Here is a 22363-nt window from a genome sequence, read left to right as displayed (position 1 = left end):
CCACTTCGTGAGTAAATCAAATCATTCACCTCACCTTTTATTTCTTATTTTACTTTATCTTTTTTCATTCTTATATTGCACCAATGCATCAAGTCAAAATCCTCTATTTGTAGCATATGTGGCAATGAATGGCTTCTGATTCTGATTCTTCTACATGCAACAATATTTCATTTGGGTCATTATTAGTTTTAGAGGGCAGCCCAATGAGTTTCAGGTTTTCACTGCCTGCCAGGAGCTCGTTTTTATTGTTTTATAGCTTTATTTTTTGAAAGCCATGCTTGCTTTAAATAATGATGTATACAAACAGCCTTGTGTAAAGGTTGTGTGAGTAGCATCCATCTTCTTGCTTTTTAAAGCATTGTTACCTAAGAAGCTTTTCAGTTCTCTGTACTCCACTTTAGTAACATATCTTAACTGAAAAGGAGTTAACTCCCATCTGCTGCTAGACTGTAGAGAGAGATTTCCTAATTCCCTGTGTTTTTGTTTCTGATGTTAACGCTAATTTTTTTGCCATCTTGTTAAACAAAGCTGTGGAAAACAGAACGTACAGTTTTAAAACTCCAAGCTGCAGTTAGGAAGCCAAAGGAATGTACCATAATTACATTGTGACAAATAGTAATGATAGTAAAGTAAGGTCAGTGTAATTCATGCAGCCAAAATACATTTTACAGCAGATCTTTTTATTGGGTTTAGCAGGAAATAAAGTTGTTTATTAGAAAAGTCAACAACGGTCCTGAAAACAGTTCAGGGCCTTGATTTTGTTGGTACTGGCTCACAGAGCCTTTGTCAATGGTTTTAATTACAGCCCAGAAGACGAGATTATCACATACTTAGTTTGTCATTCTAACTCATGGGTGTAAGGTCACAGACCCTATTTAGGTGTCTCCACTTATGATCCCTGATTAAACCCGTGTTAGTGTACCTGTGTGTGTGTGTGTGTGTGTGTGTGTGTGTGTGTGTACACTCTGTTCTTCACTCGATTTGTGTGATGAGTGAAAGAGTAGCCTAATTAAAACACCTGTGCAGGGGTCCAGAGAAAGTTTTAGTTCTTATGAAATGTTAACAGGCTATTTGCAATTTGCTTGTTTTAGCCCATCTACTAAAAAACACTACACTACTTTTCATGCCTTTTGACCACTTTCTTTGAGGCAGGTGTTAAGAATGAATGCTGCAAAATCAGGCTTTTTTTAAGCTTTGATGAGGAGCGGTTCTGGCACAATCACTTGTGCATATCCTTACTGCCCCAGATTTATTTAATTTCCAAAATTGTTGTATTCTGCCCGAAAGACGTTAACTAAAGTGACACTACTTGAGTACGAATAGATAAAAGAGTTTAAAGACGGCTTAAGAGAGATACTGGATCTCTAGAGATATGGGAACCTGGGCCGCTAAACGTCAGTGCATCTGCAAGCTGTGATGTCTGAAAATCAAGCCTTTTGGAGTAAAGATTCGGAGTATGCCAGAAGCCCTTCAGCTTGGTCCACCGAGTTTAAACATTCTGGCAAACCGACATTGGCTGGTGTTTGTCTGCCTCTCACAGTGCAGTGATGCCTCATCCAGTGATTTCACCTCGCCAGCGCTGGGACGTCAAGCCGTGAGTGAGCGAGGACCAGCCACCACGAGCACCGCCACCGCCTGCAGGACAGAGATGGACGCGGAGCTCCACGGCGAGCTGGCCGACTCGGTGGCGGCCATGAACGTGGCCCCAACTGGTGCTGCGAGGACCAGCAGGCTCTCGGGCAGGAAGATGTCACTGCAGGAGAAAGGGAACCGCATAGCCAGGCAGCCCACCATCGAGACCAAGCGCGTGTCCATCACAGATGTTGATGTGAGGAGACTTGAACCAACGGAAATGATGCACTGTATATTTTACTTTATTCACCATTTTATTCAAGATATGTTTTGCTGTTGGATTCATTTTCTTACATCTCTGCAGAATTGTGTCCAGCTCAACCAGTATAAATTGAAGAGAGAGATTGGAAAGGTGAATGAACAGTGTAACCCGTTGTCACACACACAATGAGCAACGTGGAACAGAAGTGGCGAGTACAGATTCATAAAGCTGTTTACTTTTCTTATTCCTACATCTTAGGGCTCATATGGAGTGGTAAAGTTGGCGTATAATGAAGATTCTGAGCAGTACTATGTGAGTAGAAGCTTATGAGTTTTGTATTAATCCGTTTACTTGCCAGTTCTTCATCAGCTTTGTTTGCTTCAACTAATTTCTTTAAGGCGATGAAAGTGGTTTCAAAGAAGAGGCTGATGAAGCAGTGTGGATTTTTGCGTGAGTGAAAACCTTCATCTCTGTCTACAAATGTCTCACAAGTTTTCCCGATCCATTCATCTTGTTGGAGATACATCTCGGTGTGTCGTTTCAGGCCGCATGCCTCCTCAAGGATCCAACACTGTGTTTCCTCTGGAGAAAGTGTACAAGGAGATTGCCATCCTGAAGAAACTGGACCATCCTAACGTAGTTAAACTGGTGGAGGTCAGTCAGAAGACTTCGTCCTCACCTGCTGCTCACATCCTGCATTATTACAGCGCATTTAACTTGGTATCTGGATAAAAATGTAAAAAAGATTTATAGGTTCCCATTGAAGAACTGTTGATAAATAAACCAAGCACACCCTTTTAGGGGATTTTTAAGATGACCAAAAGCTCTAATCATCCAAAATAATTGTGTAGGAACTTTAAAACTTTAACTTTCAAAAAAATATGTGTAAAACTGGGTAGAATATGAGGCCACTGAACTTCAAATGTCCTGCAGGTGCTTGATGACCCTGATGAAGATGGACTTCATATGGGTAGGGACCTATCTATCTATTAATCTTTTCAACACTTATTTAATTTAGCTACATTCACAATAAAATTAAAGTCTGACTATTTGTCCTCAAGCCTTCGATTTGATGAAGAAGGGGTATGTTTTTGTGCAATTCTGTTTGTGCATTTACCCGAGTCCATAAAATATAATATACAGTTAGCCTTGTAGCCTTCTCTGTACCTGTGGTGTTGTTCAGCCAGGTGATGGAGGTTCCTACAGACGAGCCTTTCTCAGAGGAGCAGGCTCGCTTTTACTTCAGAGACATCGTCCTGGGAATAGAATACTGTAAGTTTGCAGATTGGTTTAATTACAGTCAAAACATCCTGCAACCTTAGCCTACCTATCTTTCACTTAAAATGTTCAATTATCTAGGTATGTAATTTCAGGCTGCCTGCCTTGAGTCACAAATGAGTCATCTTAAGTCATGTAACAATGAGTCATCTAAAAATGTTGAAAAATGTTCGGTGCCTTAAACAAGCAGCAAACGTATTGTTCCCCAAACTTGAATAAACTGTCCTCAATAGAGTTACATAAGCTGCTAAAATCAGAATTTGAAAAGAATACAAAAAGACATAGTGTTTTTTTTTTGTCCAGTGCACTACCACAAGATCATCCACAGGGACATCAAACCCTCCAACCTGCTGCTCGGGGACGATGGTCACGTCAAGATTGCGGACTTTGGTGTGAGCAACGAGTTTGAGGGGACGGACGCTCTGCTGTCCAGCACGGCGGGGACGCCGGCCTTCATGGCCCCCGAGATGATGAGCGAACACGGACAGAGGTTCAGCGGGAAGGTGAGAAAAAACGGCGAAGGCAACCGGCCAGTCATGTTGCTTTGAGATGCATTTCGTCACGTATGAATTGTGTGAGCAACAATTACTGAGAGCTTTTCAGTTATGTCACAGCCTTGATGGTTGTTGTTTGTTCCCCAGGCATTAGACATATGGGCGATGGGAGTCACACTTTACTGTTTTGTCTTTGGAAAGGTAAGAAAGCTCAAGCATATAAATATATGTGACATTTGGTTCTCACCGTTTTTTTTAATCATGTTGCTTTGTTTTGCCTGTTCCAGTGTCCTTTTTATGACACATACATCCTCTCTCTGCACAACAAGATCAAGAACAAATCGGTGGAGTTTCCAGAGACGTAAGAAAAACATTCTAATAGCTTACTTATTACGTCACAGGAAAGTCGTGTAAACAACATAATAACACCATGTTGTAGTAATGACCCAGGAATCATTGCCCAAATATGTTAGACATACAAGGAATTTGACCCAGTGAGGCAGCAAGGGCAGTAACATGAGATTAAAATAGCTAGCTGTTAGTGGAAGAGAGGTATTTTCAGCAAACACACAGGCAGTTTGTATGGTCTTACTTCATATTTTTGTATTCCTTTTCCAATGCTGATGTAGCCACTGAAACATTTTTTTTCTTCTCAAAAACAATTTGTTTCGATTAACAAAATGTCACGGCTGTTGATGCTGGTTTCTTCATTGTTCCCACTTCAATCGGACACAGTGGATTTTCACGGTTGACTTTTTGACTTGTCTAAGCCCCGGTTGGAAATCATATCGGCTCAACTCTTGACATGATTTCCATGTAATGCTGAATATCACATGCGACACCTGTGTTTGACAAGAAGAGAAGATTAAGTCGAAAACTCCTCTGCATTTTTTTGTCTTCTTAGTCACAGCTCAGAAGGAATAAGGGATGGTGTGGCGATTGTAGTGTTTCTGTACCTGGCTTCCCTAACTGTTTCAGGAAGCTCTCAATTAACTTACTCATCCTATCCTATAATCATTGGCACCGGATCCACCTTCCAAAGGTCCTTCCTGCACCCGTCTCAGCCAGCAGTCCCTCTGCGTCACTCTGTTTACACTCTTTTTCTATTTTACAGGTTTATCCAACGTCGTCTCCTCTTTCATAATGGTTAAAGCCCTGAGCTGGTGAGGTGCTATGGTGTCAAAAACTTTTATCTGTAAAACAATTTATTTTTCCACAGACCATTAATAAGTGAGGAATTGAAAGAGCTCATTGAGAGGATGCTGGACAAAAATCCTGAAACAAGAATCAACATTCCTGAGATTAAGGTGAGGCGAGTAAGGCTAAAAGGAAAAATAACCCCATTGACTAATATTAAATAAGAGACCATCACGTTCATGATGAATTTGTGTTGCTTCATTCCTAATGATGCTGTTGTGTTGTTACAGCTCCATGCGTGGGTGACAGAGAACGGCTCCAACCCTCTTCCTCTGGAGGAGGAGCACTGCACGGCGGTGGAGGTCACTGAGGAGGAGGTGCAGAACAGCGTCACACTCATCCCAAGCCTTTCCGCTGTGGTAAGTCGCTCATCGCTCCCTCTCTTAGCCCTGTTTAACTGCTTCAATGGTAAACGCTGGCTGCTGGTTTGAGTATTTCAATTCAAATGTATATTTCATTTAATTTCATAAAGGAATCCTAACTACAAGCCTGAAGATGATCTTCACTTATATAAAAACCATTTACTTCTACAAAACTCATATCTCAATAGGCACACGTAGCACAAATGAGCAGACACAGGACATTTAGTTGCCCAGTAAGCTATAGGTGGCAGGGAGATGATCTAATGATAAGGGATGGGATTATAGTATTAAAGACGGAAGTGTAATCCCCCCAGACGACGAAGTTCGCAGGACGCTCATGTTTTGACAGAACAGGTCACATGAAAATGCTCCGTGTTGTAACTGCTGCTCTCCCCACTGCAGATTCTGGTGAAGTCCATGCTGAGGAAGCGGTCTTTCGGTAATCCCTTTGAGTGTCTGGGCAGACGGGCGGAGAGGTCCATGTCTGCCCCTGGAGGTCTCCTTACGTAAGTGGCCTACTCTGCAAATCCTGCCCGGCTCCCACTGCCAAACCGCCAGCTCTGTGTTTGCCGGGATTAGGCCTTTGACAAAACAAAACAGCAGATGCTTGGATAAAAATAGATCCACCAGCTACATCTTTTATACGTGAAGCCTGTCTCTTCCATGCAGAAACTAAAAAAAATGTAAGATCAACCTTCCCATCTGGGCAGGCACGGTTAATTACACCTCCACGTGAGGAGATGGGGAGCAGCAACTGCATCCTCCTCCACAGTTAACCAGGCTCCGCCCCCTCCACCAGCAGGACTGCAGCACCGCAGTGTCCCACACATGTGAAATCTGTGGAGATCATGTGAGATGTAAGCGGTGAAACCTGTGTACAAACAGGGCAGCTGGCTTTGTTCAAAAGCAGCAAGATATGCAGCTCCAAATGTTAATTATTTTATACAAATAAAAAAGGGTAAAAAAACAGTGTGGTTGAACTTTACTCTAGTTTTAAGTCAATATGCCAAGCTACACCACTCTAACCTAACGTGTGCTGTTTAGATACGAGTGGAATCAATCTTCTCCCATAACTCACGTTCAAAAAAGGAATACCTTTATTTTCCAAAATATCTGATTACGCTTTTTTTTTACGGCTACAATCCGGTCACAATAGGTCTGTGTTTGAATGAATTCTGACCTTACATTACATCTCCTTCCTGCAGGGGCCCTTGGGGCTTATTGGGGTCTTCGACTCACATTCATCCTTCCTTGAGGTAAATTTGATAAAGGTTGAGCTTAAACTCCTCACATATGGCAAAGCTCATCACTTGTTTGTTCAACTTTTAAGAGTATTTGAGGGAGACGAGCTCATCAACGAGCTGTACCTGAAATAACCGGACACACGAGTGATGAGCTAATCTGTGGAGGACAAGTATTTTAAGGCATTTTTAGCCTAGTGATATACTTCTCCTTATCCTCTGCAATCCTACTTAGACACTTGAGTGAACATGTGTTGCCCCACAGGAAAATCAGCAAAGACGGAAGCAGAGAGGAGTTGGAGGACCTGTATGAAGATGATTCATTTACAGAGTCAAAAGATTAAAAAAAAAACACTTCAGAAGATTAGTTATTTTGTATCAATTTTTCCTAATCTCACAATGTTTGCTGTGTAAATACGTCCGTCAATTTTGTGCATAAAACTTATAATTGTTGGATATATTCAAAATAGATACATTAAGGCTTTTTTCTCACTTTTGTTTGTTTACTGATGGCATTTGTGATGTTGCTCATGGATGTGATTTGATGCATTTTCTTTCAAATGTTGTGATGATTGTGAATGATGATGAGAAAAGGGCATTTTTGGATTAGGGTGAACAAGTGAACAAGTGAACAAGTGGACTGTTTTCTTTTGGTTTTGTATTTTTTACATGTGTTGGTTCCACATTCAGCAAAGTCGTTCTGCATTTTATGTCTCTGCGGCCTTTTAAAGTCATAATTACATTTAGAAATTTCTTCATATTAGTTCAATTATGAATGCACAGACAAACATTTAAAGAATCAATCAAAGAACAGAAAGGGCCACATCTCTAAAACACATTCTCATACAAACCCGAGCATAGTTTCACTTTGAAGGCCCTTTTAAAAAAAGAACAGTTAAATCACTATCACATGTTTGTCATCCTGAAGACCAGTAGAGGGCAGGCTGGTTTAACTAGTAAAGAATACTACAACAAACCAAGAGGCCCAGGTTTGAACGAGTTAAGAGCACATTGCTGGAGTGATGAAGACACTGGAAGCCGTCCAGCTCCATGAACGCTGTTCTCATTAACCTATTTGCAACAACAAAATCAAAATTTCCTCTAGAAATGACACACCCTTTATAACCACTAATCTATTTGAAACGTAACTACAGAAATATAATATGAAATGGCAATACAATCTAAAAACCTTAAAAATATATATGCCATTGTCCATTGATACAGCATTTCATCCAACTGCATACTGGATCACTTCCTTCTTCTCTCCCTTTAATGTGCTTCGAAAATAGATGCTTTCTTCAAAGATGAGTGAGAGGTATGATGCTGCAAAATGTAAAATCCCTGAGGGCCACTAACGGTCGCCATGGCAGCGTTGCTGGTTTTTGAGAGACAGGTTTTATTGAAGAAAACTACTATTGTAGAGGAGGCCTGAAGGTGAGGTGTGTGAAGTAGGAGGAACATTTTCTGTGGTTTGGGACAGAACATTGAGGTAAAGACACAGTGGCCACTATTGCTGAACAGTGTTGATAACCACTAGATGTACAAATAAAGAAAACAAAATGGCAGAAGGGTACTGTGTTACTGCAACTAAAGATAAAAACACAATTGGAAAAAATCTACAGGAAAATAAAGTTGAAAAAATAAGAGGGATTAAACTACTGAGGGAAAATAGTTCAACTGGTAACAGAATGGCCACAGAAAGTTGAATCTACTTTCAAGTGCAGCAGACTGGATTAAATCGAAGGGGCTTGTTATCATGCTCATTATATTATATATTAAAAATGCATATATATATTTATATATATGGTATATAGTCTAGCTAAGTGACCAGCAATAGACTGGGTTGTACCATTTGACAGTCTGTGGGTACGCCGGCACTCTAAATACCAAAATGTATGTGCAATGGTGACACTTTAAAACAAATAGCTCTACATTTTGGGAAATTAATTGTTGCTGAGAGTTAGGTGTGACGACCAATACTACCAACACAAGTGCTTTTATACATTATATATCGTCTCCCTCTCTGCATGAAACCATTTATCGTAATGCAGGATAAAACCATTTCATTGTCTCTCTAACATATTTTCATCGAATGACTAGTGACTAATGTCACATAAGTATGAAGAGGAAAGGTGTTTGCTAGTGTGAACATGAATTATCTCACTGGTATTATGTTGCATGGAAGCTGTAGTAGCAGAGCAGGTGTTCCTTCACAAAAAATATCCCACATCCACTAACAGCATCCCACATCCAGTGGATAGCCTCTGCAAGATGGTTCATGAGATCATTTGTATTCCTGCAGTCAGCCCATTTTTCTGCCGCTGTAGTCATGTGACGACCAAAGCAAAGATTTCTGTGGAAACCGTTGCCATGCAACAGCACAATACTGCGCTCATACAGAGTAGTAACTCCACTGTATGACTGCTTTTTCTCCTGAGCTCAATCCCTGAGTAGTACTGCAATGTTATGTTCTATTGTACATTACAATCTTTATATGTTGGGCTTTAACTGCAGTGACATTTTTTCATGGAGGTCAGGGGAAACTCTGAAACTTTTAGCATCTGGTCTCCCCTCAGTTTCCACATTCCGAGCTTATCCTCAGCTTCTTAAAACTGACCCTTGGCTCTCACTGCTAACTCTGTATTTCTGTGACCTCACCACTGTTCGCCCCCACAGCTCCACATAACCCTCCCCCCTTTTCTCCCTCGCTCACTGCATGTTACCCACCACCACCGACCCCACTGGCCCCACTGTCTACTGAGCTGTACATCCCCTCAAGGCTGCACAGTGGAGGAAGCTTTTTCTGTTTTTTTCTTCTTCTCCTTCCTCTTCTTCGTCTTGCCTGCACTGTTCAGGGGGATCCCCTGTGCTCACATACATAATGAGTCACCAGCTCAGACATGAGGCAGACTGGAAGGTGTAATTTGTCAACCAGTCGGCACCTTGGGAGCTGATTGTACAACAAGGCATGACCGCTTAGATTACAAGGTGTAAGGACACGCTGAAAGATGATTGATGATTTATAATGAATTGCGAGCATCATGCTCATGTTTATATCAGATCAGCCGTAACAGATGAATTCCCAGTAAGTATTTGAGTGTATTTGATTCATAAACAATTAATTAAAACATTGGGAGCCTCTTTATGGCCTTTGAAGTTAAGATTTCCAAAAGATTTGCATCAAAAACGGCCAGAAAAGTGATGACATTTGGTTGTCGGGTTCATGACTACGAGCAGATACCTGAGAAAAGCTGGAGAAGGAAGTGAAAAAGGAAAAAAGAAAATCCTTTTCTTGAACAGGTGCAGCTAAATTTAGCCCGTCAGGCGTTAACTGTTTCACTGTGCGAGTCCGCCCTGCTCGCTGACGACGCCTCCCCTGGTCAGCGCTTCGTCAGAGGAGGTCAAACAGATCGGTCAGGTCCTCTGAGTCTGAGCTCTCTGTGGAGGATCCTTCGACATGTCACGGTACCCTGGAGAACTCCGGGTCTCCCAAAAGCAGCATAAGTGCTCATTCAGCATAAGCCCACGGACAATAAAGACGTATACACGTTATCTTTCCCAGTGAAAATGAAGAGCTTGCTTTTCAGTTGGCAGGGAATTCATGTTGTAAAGAAATATTGTGGGAGAAAAAGGATTCTCTGAAAAATTATTTTAGAGAAAATTTATGACATTTCTTAAGCTTTAGCTATATAATTTTTCTACAATAGTTTTCCACAATAAAGGACATCATCTTTGTGAATCCCAGGATGTGTAAAACATCAAATGCGTCTTAAATAATCAATTTTTATCATACTTTTGTGTCAGAACACTCTGAGGGACTGTGATCATTATGCAACGTGAGGACTTGAGAGAACATGCAGGATGATATAATCGTCGGGGTGGGGACTTAATTTTAGACTCACCTTTTACAAACTTCTGTTCATCACACAAGCCTCTGTAGTTATGAATAATCACCACCAGTATTATTAGCTGATTTGATCATCTAAAATGACCACGATGTATGTTGCACCCAGATAGGGAGGGTTTATTTAGGGGAGGGAAGGGGCGGGGCTAAGCTCCTGTGATGAAACTTTTCCATTGCCTGTTGTATCCTGTAATGTTTTGGGACAAGTGCTCTCTTAAAATAGTCTCTTAAAACCTTCAGCAGAATATTGTGGCACTTTTTGATGAATAATACAAAGCCTAAATGTTAGCGTGAATTATTTATTTTGAAGCAGTCAGGCATACAGCATCTGTCTTTGTGCTCGTAAGAGTCGGCAGCAGCCGTCTTTGTCTTATCATTACTTATAACTTAAATATTACTAATAGCTGGGCGTAGTGAACTTTGAGATAACAGAAGCTGGTGATTCGTGTTATCTTTGTGATTTCATCATGTCCTGTGTTTGTTCTGCCGGAGGAAAATTTGATGAATCAGAGTCTTAACGGAAGACACAAACTCTCACCAACCATAGAGAGGCAGAAAGTCTCCATAGTGGATGGGCTGTCACATTGATGTCTCTGGTCTACACACTGTCTACTCACTCGCTGCGGGGACGCCTATTTATAGATCTGTCTCTGTTCTCTGCGTCTGCGTCGGTCCCCTCTTTCTCCACTGTCTCTCCTCCCCCCTTCTAATGGGTGGATATTTCTGGAGCCAGCTATTATCTTCTTTGCATCTTGGAGGCATAGATCACATATAGTCAGATAGTTACCTTTTCATACTTTGACGTGTCAGTACATTTTGCTGCTCTGAAATGTGATCTTGTGTTGAGTCTCATGAATAGTGGCTGAATTCACTGTCAAGCCAAAGCATCATTTCCAATCACTTGATTGATCACAAGCTGCAATGTTTCACCTCCAGGCCGCGAGCCTTTATTTACTGAGTGGAGTCCACAGACTTTTACAGTTTGGCCCTGGAGCCAACACAGCTAGCCATGACGGCCCTGTGGTTTGGTAGATGGGTAATGGCTCAACAGCGGATGTGAAAGCCCGAACCACATGAGGTTAAATGCCTTCCACTGCAGGAATTGGCAGACAGCAAGTAAAGCTGCACTTTAGTGTGGTAAACAAAATAAATCAATAGACTGCAACAATAAAGATCAGACCTCGTGATAAGCTTTTGGGGAAAATCGATGAACTCATGTCTTCTGAGTAAGCAAAGAAAGGACGTGAAAAAAAAGGTAATGTGATGTTAAAAGGGGGTTGGGGATGAGACAATGCTGACATGAAGGTATAATGTTTACAATGGTGACCATCCCAGTTTAGCCAGTAAGCATACCAATATTTAGTAATTAGGAGAATTCTGATTTGCTTATGTGGGACCACACATGTCTGTACAAACTTTCATTGCAATTCATCCAATCTAAGATATTTTAGTTTAAAATACATCACGATGTAAAAAAACAACAATAAACAAACGAAGGCTGTTCCAAACGTTCAAATGTGTCGACCTAGACTAGAGGATCAGTCATATTCATGAAATGAGGCTGCCGTGAGCAACTATTTAGCTGAGCTTAGCATTACGATCTGAAAAGGAACAGCTAGCTGTGCAAAAGTAACAAAATCTGCCTTTATGCACCTCTAATATGCGATATCTTGTTTTTTAAACTGTAGAAATAAGTTTTAAAATAACCTAGTTATTTGTTAGAGGCTATCCTCCACCTTACCGAAAACGTTGAACAGATCAACCTACTAGCCAACTATCTCTCTTCAAACAAATGAGCTTATTAAAATTCCCGAAGAATAAATGTTATTTCAAATCGTCTGTCCCTTTTTCAATGAGACATTGCAGAAAGTGGCATCATCGTCCACTGAACCTCGTGGGAAATTTGTTCCAGTAATTTAGAAGACTTTTGCCTTTCTGGGACATAATTAAGACTCAATGATCTGTTATTGCTCCTGTCTCCCGTAAGGGGAATAAACTTCTGTGTGATGAAAGTGATCAGACAGAGTGGTTATTGGTTATTTAAGTGGAACATGGCTATCCTATAATAAAAAATCAACTTCTCCAAGGATTTCATTACATTAAAATAAACTGCTGATAGTTTTTTAATTGGTAAAGGTTAGTTTTAAAACATCCCAAATTGAATCTGTAGCTGCTAGAGATTCAATCACATGTCCCTCCGTGGGGCCCAGCCCTATGTAAAATCAGATGTATAATGTGACCAACATTTACCAACGATGAAGACACCAATCTTCCTAAAGTGAACTGAAATCGGCTTGTTGGTGCTAAGTCCTAATGACATGTCTGCTTTGAGCTTTCATTTTTCTGCGAGATGCAATAGGTATCTGTGCAGTGCAGCAAGGAGCCGGCTAATCGTGGGATACTTATTATAGCCTTAGCAACAGCAAGTGGATTGGTGGCTGCAAAGAGGGAGCCTTCCAGTGATTGGCTGTTGAGAAGGACCTTGCAAAAAATGAGAATTTAATCTCATGAAAGGTTGAGTGCAGCAAGCTGCAGCACGGGGCTGCAGTCGGAGGGTGAGCAATCCAATCCAGCAGCTTGCCACTTCAGGTTATCGATCAGTGTGACTTCCTGTTCATGCACAGGTACTGGGATGGACTCGACATAAGGAAAACATGTAAGGATATGACTTAAATGTAGCCTTAAAAGAATACAGGATCAAATTCTTCCTTGTTGTTTTGTTAGTGGTGAATTATAGGCTTTTATTTTCATTGCTGTGCCCTTCTACTGCGATCATTAAACCTGCTGTAATTTTCCGTATTTCATTAATGCCCTAGTTTAGTTAGCGAGGTAGGCTTAAAATAAACTCATTTAAGCTATAGTGTAGTTGTTAAGTGAGCTGGCAGTGCATCTGCAGTGGAGCTTATTCATACTTCATCTCTCAAGTTCACCCACAGAAACTCAACACACAGCAGGTGTGTGTATGCTTGTGCATTCAGCTATGGATGCTCGCACACAACACACACACACACACACACACCCACACACACACACACACACACACACACACACCTGCCCACACAACCTCCTGAATCATTGCCTAGGTGGTAGAATTCCACCAAAATGTTGGAAATCTTTTAATGATACATGAAATGTTTGTGTTATAATATGAATAAAAATATAGAGTAGCACCGTTAAACAAATAACTTTAATGGGCAACAGATGGCAACCAAAAATTCCTCAGAGCATACAGTTTGCATTCCTGTCGCCCCCCAGCGCCCTCCCCCCTCTGCAAATATCCAGCAGGTCAGCTTCTCGTTAAATTAATTCACAATTTTCTCCTTTTCACCTCACTTCTTGTAATTGTTTTAATGTCACAGCAGAAACATGGATCAACATCCACCATAATAAAAACAATAAATACAACTAATTATAAATAGTTGTATAAAATCAGCATAATGCATGTATTTTTTTTACAATGGCTGTTATTTCACAAATATTCAAACAAAGATAATGAGAGAAAATTGCCGATCCACTCTTTTTTTTTAAACTCGCTAAACATGAAACGGATTAAAATCCGTTGTAATATTTATAAACTGTGTGAGCAGTTGTGCAGATTGGCATCAGGATTTCATGCTATTTGTATGGCGAGCCTTCAAGACCAGCAATATGTTAAAAATAAATCAAAGCAGCTGTGACAGTGTGAGCTCATGGAGGCTGACTCATGAGGGTGACATAATTGGCATACGTGAACAAGGTTGTGTGACTGACCTTAAGGCTTTTGGTTTTCTCTCTTAAGCCATCACATCTGTGATAAGTCCCAAAAAACTGCCATCTATTAGGATAAAAAGGAAAACTGCCATCTGTATGAATATATTAATGTAATAATCTATAGCAGTAGCAGCATTATGAAGATAAATGCATTCAGCAGCTTCCTGTGACCTTGAGCAGCTCCCTAGTGTCTAAGTCTAAAGTTAATTATCACATTAGCTAATCTGTAAAACCAATATTACTGGACTGCCTATGCTTTCCCAGTGACTCCATTTGTGCATTGGTGTTGAATATTCATATCTATGTGCTGTACAGAGAGCGGTACCATCCAACACATATCAAAGTGAGGAAAATACAAACATGCATGCAGGAACTTAAAGTACTGGCAGATACATCCTTTTTTGTAAAGGTTGACTTGCAAATGAGGCATATTGACTAGTGATACAGGCACAAAAAGAAAAGCACATACTGTACTTAGGACAATACACTAGACCACCAAAAAATGGTGTATGTATAATTTAGTCATATTATTTTTTATTATCATAGCTATTATTTCGGTTCTTGTGCAACTGCTACATAATGACTCACATTCAAGATATTTTGTCACTCAGGAACAGCTAAAACGTATAAAAAAAATGTATACTGTCGGAAATAAAATATGGTCCATGTTTGTGAATTCACAACAGAAACATTGAGCCTGAAAACGTCACCATTAAAACTGGGTAGCAAGACAAAAAGTACTTGAATATTGTTCAAGGAACAAAGTATGTCATAATCAGACTTCAATGTGACAAACACCAGCTGGTAAGATTAAGTGATCACTGGTGAGTTTTTATATTTTTTTTCTTTTCTTTCAGTAACAAATGAAATACACATATTGCATGTGACTATAGCAACACTCATTACAGGTCCATTTTTACGATCACCATTTTGGTAAAGCAAATGAAAATAAAAAATGAAATAAATTAGAGATCAGAAATCAACATCAGACAAAGCTTGTTTTTCTCAATCAAATGAATACTTAACATCCACAGTATAAGTTAATAAAGTCAAGCTACTGTATATAAATACATCACCAGCATGCACAATATTGAATACTCGATATTATTGTTGTCATCATCTTACACTGAAGAAACAGTATAGTAGGCAAGTGCATTTAATAAAACAAACACAGAAGTAAACCACAAACGCTAAAGCTGCTTTTATTTTTATTTTTTTATTTTTTTTTATTTTTGTTTTTATTCTGTTAAGTCTCTGCCTTTCGTAATCTTCACCTCCAAAATAATCTACGGTTCAAGTGACATTACGACCCAATCTGAACTTTAAGAAGGGGAATCGATGTTTACTGTTAAGTCCTCAAATTTCAATCCTGCCAAATGTATCCTTTCAAATGTTTGGGGAATTAATCCAATTACAACCTTCTCTTTTCCCGTCGGTTTGGGCTTAGCTTCAGGCTGAGGGCCTTCGGGCCCCTTTCTCGTAGAAAGACGTACTACTGGAACCAATGCAAACTAGTTTTGTGAGGCATTCCCATTCAAGCATGTTCTCTCTCAAGTGAATCAAATGCATCCCTATCACGCAAAAGCCTATCTATGCAGCTTATCTTGACGGAACGAGATCAGTTCCTGTGCCAGTGTGAGGCTGCCATTTCAATCCAACGACAAACCACTTCAGGCTGATTGACTGACATATCAGTGGTTTCGGCAAATGTCAAAGAGAAAATCAAGAAGAAGGAGGCCCCTTTCAACTGTATATATATATTTCTATATATATATTTAAACTAAGATTTAACCTCCACTCCCACCTCTCTTTTGATTCTTTTCTTTTAACACATGGAAAAATAAAGAACTGCTGCTGCGTTAGTATCGTGGGCAGAAGTGGCTGCCAAAGTCCACCCGCCCTTCATAAATATATTTTTTTCAAAGTGTGGTTTCTCTTTAATTGGCGCCCTCCCCTCCCTCGTCATCCTGCTGGTCACTTGTCCACAGTGTCAAGTTGTCTCGCAGCAGCTGCATGATGAGAGTGGAGTCTTTGTAGGAGTCCTCGTTGAGGGTGTCGAGCTCGGCGATGGCGTCGTCGAAGGCGGTCTTGGCCAGATGACAGGCCTGCTCCGGGGCGTTCTGGATCTCGTAGTAAAACACGGAGTAGTTGAGGGCCAAGCCCAGGCGGATGGGGTGGGTGGGCTGCATGTGCTCCTTGCTTATCTCGTGGGCCTCGTTGTAGGCCTTTTCCGAGGACTCCACCACGGTGGCCTTCTTCTCGCCCGTGGCCACCTCGGCCAGGTACCGGTAGTAGTCGCCCTTCATCTTCAGGTAGAAGACCTTGCTCTCGTGCTGCGTCTCGCTGCAGTTCTTGATCAGGAAGTTGTCCAGAAGGTTAAGCACATCCTGGCACACGGCCTCCAGCTCCTTCTCAATCTTCTCCCTGTAGGCCCTCACCATCTCAATCTTCTTCTCGTTGCCGTCGGCCGAGGTCTTCTGCTCAATGCTGGAGATCACCCTCCAGGACGAGCGACGGGCACCGACCACGTTCTTGTAGGCCACGGACAAGAGGTTCCTCTCCTCGTTGGACAGCGCCTCGTTCAGCTCTGTTACCTGGAAGAGGGAGACAAGGGACCGTTTCATCACCTGAGTATTCGTCTTGACTGCACCAGACTCCATTTACAAATACAAAAAGAACATGAAGACGTATAATCCAAGAGAAAGTGTCTTTTCTAGAGCCAGCAATCGTTTTATTGTTCCTTTTACTTAAAAGGGAGTAATTTCTGTTTTTTGTTCCATATATCTTTTTGTTTTGGAATATTTGTTGGAAGAATTGTAAAATGTAACATTGTGATGGTGTGTCTTTGGTTTGTGGATTAACACGTTAACCCCTGCAAAGTCAAGTGGATTTTTATTTCTTTTATTAGATTAAAATTGTTGATATTACAAATTAGAGTTTGACCAACCAATCTATAAATCCAGTGATCAAATAGATGAACCACAGAATGTTAGTTGCAATCCTTATTATCAAAAGTTTGTGTTTTCACACTATGGACCACAGCAAAAAGAAAAAAAGAAAAATATTAGACATGTCACGTTCAAGCCATATAGTCTCCATGACTATTGATTCAGTTAGTGCACCAGTAGCTCCAGCTGCCACATGGAAAGCTACGCAAGCTAACAATATTCAAGATAGTTGGCAGCAGTCAGGGGTTGGGGAAGGAAAGGAGGCCTGGAGATGGCTAAAATGTTCCCACAAGCACTCCGGGCCAGCTGCACTGTCAGTGAAAACCATCAGTACACTGGCAGTTCACATGTCCCAGTGACCTTCTCTCTGGCTCAAACTGACCTTTTTACCTGTCAAACACCAAGCTGTGACATCACTCTGAGTTCTGAGATGTTAATTTTAGATGTTGAAGGATCAGTTTCATAGTTGGGTTGTTGTCAAAAGAGACTATGTTGCTTAGAAAAGGCCACCAATTCAGGGTTTAATTAATTGGAAAAGTACCCTTGCGTTGGCTTCTTTCACATCAATAAATGCACAAGGGATGTAACTTTCGCTTTCCAAAAGTGTTTTTTTTCTGCTTTTATCTGAAAAATGTCTCCTTTTTAACATTTTCTGCTGAGCTGCACAACGATGGCGCAGGATCCCTGACGTCACAGACTCATGAAGAGCAGGGCTCAAGCTACAGAGATGGAAAGTCCTACTGTACACCCACTGTACGCATGCAAACAACAAACATGAAAAATGTACTGTCAAATATCCAAAGAATAGCTGAGAGCATCAAAGCGTTGACAAGCTGTAAGAATTAGTGGATTAATTCATTACTAACAGAAATTAAAACAATAATCTACTGATTTGATCATTTAATTTAGGTATGTGTTGGTTTTCGAAAGGTTGGATCAAAAAAGACATTTTAAAATGTCGCTGATTAAACCTACTAAAATCCTAAGCCAAGCGTAAATATGAAAACTACATCTTAAAATCTCCACAGAAAGGATGAGAATGTATTATGTCATTTCTAACTGTAATGGCAAGGGGTTCCCTTTGATTAGAGTCAGAGTACACGGCCCTGCTGAAAGGCCTAGTTTGGACCACACTGACACGGCAGATCTTTTAAAGGGAAAGGAATCCCTCCCTGCGCACACACACACACACACTCCAGAAACCAGAAACCCCACTGATGACAATCCACAGGGGCTCACTCTATCCCTCCTGAGGAACATCAGACAAAATGTTCCTACATCAAAGCACGCATAACGATTTTAATCTGTGTGTGAGCTCACACAGGCCCCTGGCGAAGACTCTCATGATGCCATTTGTTCCAGTATGAGCTGGTGTTACACAGCATTTTATTGAACACATGGGGATTTCATTTTACATATAGTTTCTTTAAGGGTGCCGGGATTTGAATAGAAAAAAAAAGGCTGTGTGCCTCAGTTACAGCTATTAAGAGGTGAAAAAGATCCCGGTAATTCTCTTAGCATTCAAATTATTACACTTCATTAGGGTCCTTAACCCAAAATCAATTCAAAATTGTTGCTTGGAATCTGACACACAGAGAGAGAGAGAGACAATCCACATGAACGAGGAATGAAGTTAGGTAAAAACAAAGCCCACAATCCTGATTATATTGACTCACTGCAATATGACAAAGAATATTCTAGAGAGGTTCTGCTGCCTCCTACGTTAGTTTAGAGTACAGAGCAGTTTAAGGGCTCCTTTTGGAGGATTCATACATTGCAATCGTGCTTTAAAAATCTCTCTATGCGATACTACCATGAAAATTGAGAAGATTTTGATCACGCTTATCATTTTGATTAGTGTTACAAAGAGAGGAAGAAGAAGAAGAGGAGGAGGAGGAAGAGGAGGTGGAGGAGGAGGAGGAGGAGGCAGCAGCCGTTGATAGGCTTTTTCGGAGCAACCTCACACGGTTCCCAGTGGCAGAAGCTTTTGTAAATTGGGCATTATTGAGGGAGGGGTGAAAAACGGAGGAAAGGCAGCTAATGTAATAGAGCAGAGCCTTCATATGATTTGAGCTTCTTATTAACCGGGAGATGAAGCTGTGTGCATTTCAATGTAATATTCCTTTGAATGAAATGAAGCACGGCCAACAGAAAGGCACCGCCCAAGGAGCCGACCATTTGGACTCAACTCAACAGAAAAAGCGCAGAGCTGTAAATTAATTAATGACACGGCAAATACAGAAATTACCCCCCCCCCCCCCCTTTCCTTGATTGTGAAGATGAAATATCAAGCAAGCAGTCCAACAACTACATGTACGGTCTACACGATATTGTGGGACGCGCCTTTAAGCAAAGTACGGAGTTCTCATGCATGTCATCATGTTATTATCTTCTTTTTTTCAATGAACTTACCGATTTCATAGAAGCTGCCATATCATCATATCTCTCAGCCTGTTCGGCCAGCCTGGCTTTCTGCACCAGCTGCTCGCGATCAACCATTTTTCAAATGACGTGTAGTTGCTTAGTCGAGCTGCTGCACTTAAATGTTTTGGGGGTGAAATGAATGATATTTTAAATCGCAATGCAGTGAAATCCTTCGCGAGCCGAATGCTGCAGCTGTTCCCTGCTGTCTGTCTGTGCTGCGCGCAGACGGGACACCCTCTCCTCTCTCCCTCTCCTCGTTCCCTCCCTCGTTCCCTCCCTCCCTCGGCTGCGTCATCACTCGGGAAGGTTGGTGTCCGTGCCAATGATGTAACACTCCTTACTTGGAAACCATAGGCGCGCAGCGACGGATGGGAGCAGCTGGGCCGAAGGCCTTGTGGGAAATGAAGTCCTTTGTGGCTCTGCGCCGGAGCTAAAGGCCTCCTGGGAACTAATAGATTATGGGATGGGAGGGGGGTTTATGGTGTGACTCAGCGCCTGCGCCGCACTTTGGCTGCTTCAGGGGTCAAAAAGCCCCACTTAATCAATAGGCAGACAGTGGTTTTAAAGAGGACAAGAAGAACATCAAAACAGTCATTAATCAGGTTGTGCATGCGTTTAAATATCAGTTGCATAACAGTAGCTCCAAGGAATTTGGCTAACTTGTCTTGTCTTCTCTTTTGTTGGAGCTTTTAGGAAAATTTTCAAAGAAATTTAATGAATGTCAACCTTAAAAAGTCAAAGTCATTGTTCTAGCCTATTCCCTGTAGAAATGACACTCTTTGGCAGTCACCTGGAGTGTGGAAAATGCAGAAGAGGGAGCTTGAGGGGCCGTCAGACCAGAAGGGTTGTGTGCTTTGTGATCCTGGGCCGGTCATAAAAACAGAATTTGTCTCATGCAAACAGGCAGATAAAAAGTTTTATTAGGGGCCCTGCTGCCTAGTTTGCTCACCACCATGGTGACGGGTAAAGGCCCTAAAGGTGAGCTCGGGATACTTTTTAGGAATTTAAAAACGGTTGGATTTTTAGAGGAGACATTAGAATAGATTGCTACATACAATGTTGGGAGCATTTATATTGCCTCTATAGCATTCTGAGATGGTGGGATATATTGCATATATATGATTTAACTTCTTACCTGCATTTACCATGTCTACCTGTGCCAAGAGGATACCCTCCAGTCCACCATAATACATTCTGGATGTATTTAATTAGAGAGGCAGAAACATAAAACATGTATTTGTTTATTTATTTAAAGTTTGTGTCTCTGGATGTTGGAGAAACTTGATTAAATTTATAATTGAGTTTACGATTAACAGAGTTAAAATGTATTGTTTTTGAAAAGCCATGCAGACATAGGAAGAATACACACACTCCACACAATTATTTGGATAGAGGTCTCTGTGAGGCTGCTTGATGCGTGATTATTTCTGAGTTACTGTGCCGCCATAAATGTCGCTCTGTCCTTCATCTTCCGGCCCCTCAAGCTCTCCCTTCTGCATCTTCCACATTCCAGATGACTGCCAAAGAGTGTCATTTCTACACTTCTACTTCATTTCCTGACAGATGTCTTCCAGGACCTTACTACCAATCCACCTTGAACTACCAATCCACTTTTTTTGATTTCATCTTGAACTTTGTTCTTGGCCCTCCATCCACAGTACAGTAAAACATTTGGAATTTTTATTCTCTCTTCGGTCTAATGGTGCAAAAATGATCTTCAATGAAGGCATTTCTCCTCATGGTTAGGTCACAAATTTAAACATTATTGTATATTGGAAAGTTTGTCAAAAAGTGTTTACGTTTGTTTTATTTTTGCACTTTTAGCGAGATTGTGTTAATTAGTATTAATCAGAATTGGCCTCAAACATAAAAACATATATAGGTCAACACATTCAGTGAACATTATCCAAGTCAAATCAAATCAATGAGGGTTGAGATTTTTGTTTGAAAATAACTTTTGAGTAGAGAAATGTAATTCCCAATTTAATACAAAAGTGATATCAGATTTTTTATTTCCTTCTGCATTTTGTAGGGGAGAATAGGGATGTAGTATGAATTAATGGACCTGGATGGACATGTTCCATGTTCTCTGATGTTAAATTTGAATTTAACTTAAGGGGATTTTATGAGCAATTCGTGCTTTTATAATAAAATACTTTAAGAGCAGGGAGTGTAAATAGGGAGCGAGAGTCTTATACCAGAGTGTCAATTTTAATTTCTGAATCTCAAAACACTGACGGTTTCACAACATTTGTTCATAGCCCCCTCCTCTGGCCAAACATGGAAATAAAGGTACATGTGGCTGAAACGTCATGTTCTGGACTAAACCGCTGATAAATTCATCAAACCACCATCTTTTTTTCTCACGGTGGGGCCTCGAACTGATAAACCCACAGCCTACGTGTCAACAATCTACAATCTACTTCTGAAACTTTCCGTTTCCCACAGGAAGAGATACCTGCTGACCTGTGAGCTCACTTTCAGTGTAAACCAGGTGAAGGTTGCCCCTGACCGTTTCAATTCAAATGGATTGTATAGAGCTGAGGCTTCAAGCTACAGAAGTAATATTTATTTCTTAGTGCTATTAGTGTTTTCTCACTGGAAGCTTTTCTACATCTTCATAGTTATGCTGAACTTTTCTAAGAGGATCAATTTGTTTACATCTATTTTTGAGAATCTTAATATTATAATTCTGGCAATGAACTCAATAAACTTTTCACTAGATGTTTTTTAAAACCTTGTTTTCTCAGAAATATATGTAATGAACCTTTTATCAATATTCAGCTGCCACTTTTATAAGCAGGCTAAATCTGATCCAGATAACATGGTAGAGGTTTCTTTTGCAAACCATTACTCCCATCACGGTGCACTGTACAGTCTTAGTGCATCAAGTAGTGCTGACTTAAGGGATCTCTCCACTTGCTTCAAAGA

The 22363-nt window shown here is 40.8% G+C and overlaps 2 protein-coding genes across 2 annotated transcripts; one reads left to right on the top strand and one right to left on the bottom strand.

The window, feature by feature from the left end:
• Nucleotides 1–1574: 1574 nt before the first annotated feature.
• On the top strand, nucleotides 1575–6364 carry camkk1b (calcium/calmodulin-dependent protein kinase kinase 1, alpha b). Its single transcript, XM_062561221.1, has 14 exons — nucleotides 1575–1828; nucleotides 1937–1984; nucleotides 2093–2146; nucleotides 2233–2284; nucleotides 2379–2488; nucleotides 2768–2804; nucleotides 2896–2917; nucleotides 3018–3106; nucleotides 3416–3615; nucleotides 3754–3807; nucleotides 3894–3967; nucleotides 4826–4913; nucleotides 5034–5162; nucleotides 5568–6364. Exons 1-14 carry the CDS (start codon nucleotides 1649–1651, stop codon nucleotides 5673–5675), a joined length of 1245 nt encoding a protein of 414 aa, XP_062417205.1. The 5' UTR covers nucleotides 1575–1648; the 3' UTR covers nucleotides 5676–6364.
• Nucleotides 6365–13478: 7114 nt separating this feature from the next.
• ywhag2 (3-monooxygenase/tryptophan 5-monooxygenase activation protein, gamma polypeptide 2) lies at nucleotides 13479–19720 on the bottom strand. The gene is made up of 2 exons (XM_037464667.2): nucleotides 19421–19720; nucleotides 13479–16654 (listed from the first exon to the last, which is right to left on the bottom strand). Exons 1-2 carry the CDS (start codon nucleotides 19505–19507, stop codon nucleotides 15998–16000), a joined length of 744 nt encoding a protein of 247 aa, XP_037320564.1. The 5' UTR covers nucleotides 19508–19720; the 3' UTR covers nucleotides 13479–15997.
• Between the last annotated feature and the right edge of the window lie 2643 nt (nucleotides 19721–22363).

Source organism: Pungitius pungitius, chromosome 3 (assembly GCF_949316345.1).
Source record: "Pungitius pungitius chromosome 3, fPunPun2.1, whole genome shotgun sequence".
In the NCBI taxonomy this organism is placed as follows: Eukaryota; Metazoa; Chordata; class Actinopteri; order Perciformes; family Gasterosteidae; genus Pungitius; species Pungitius pungitius.
This window is presented reverse-complemented; position numbering and strand designations above follow the sequence as displayed.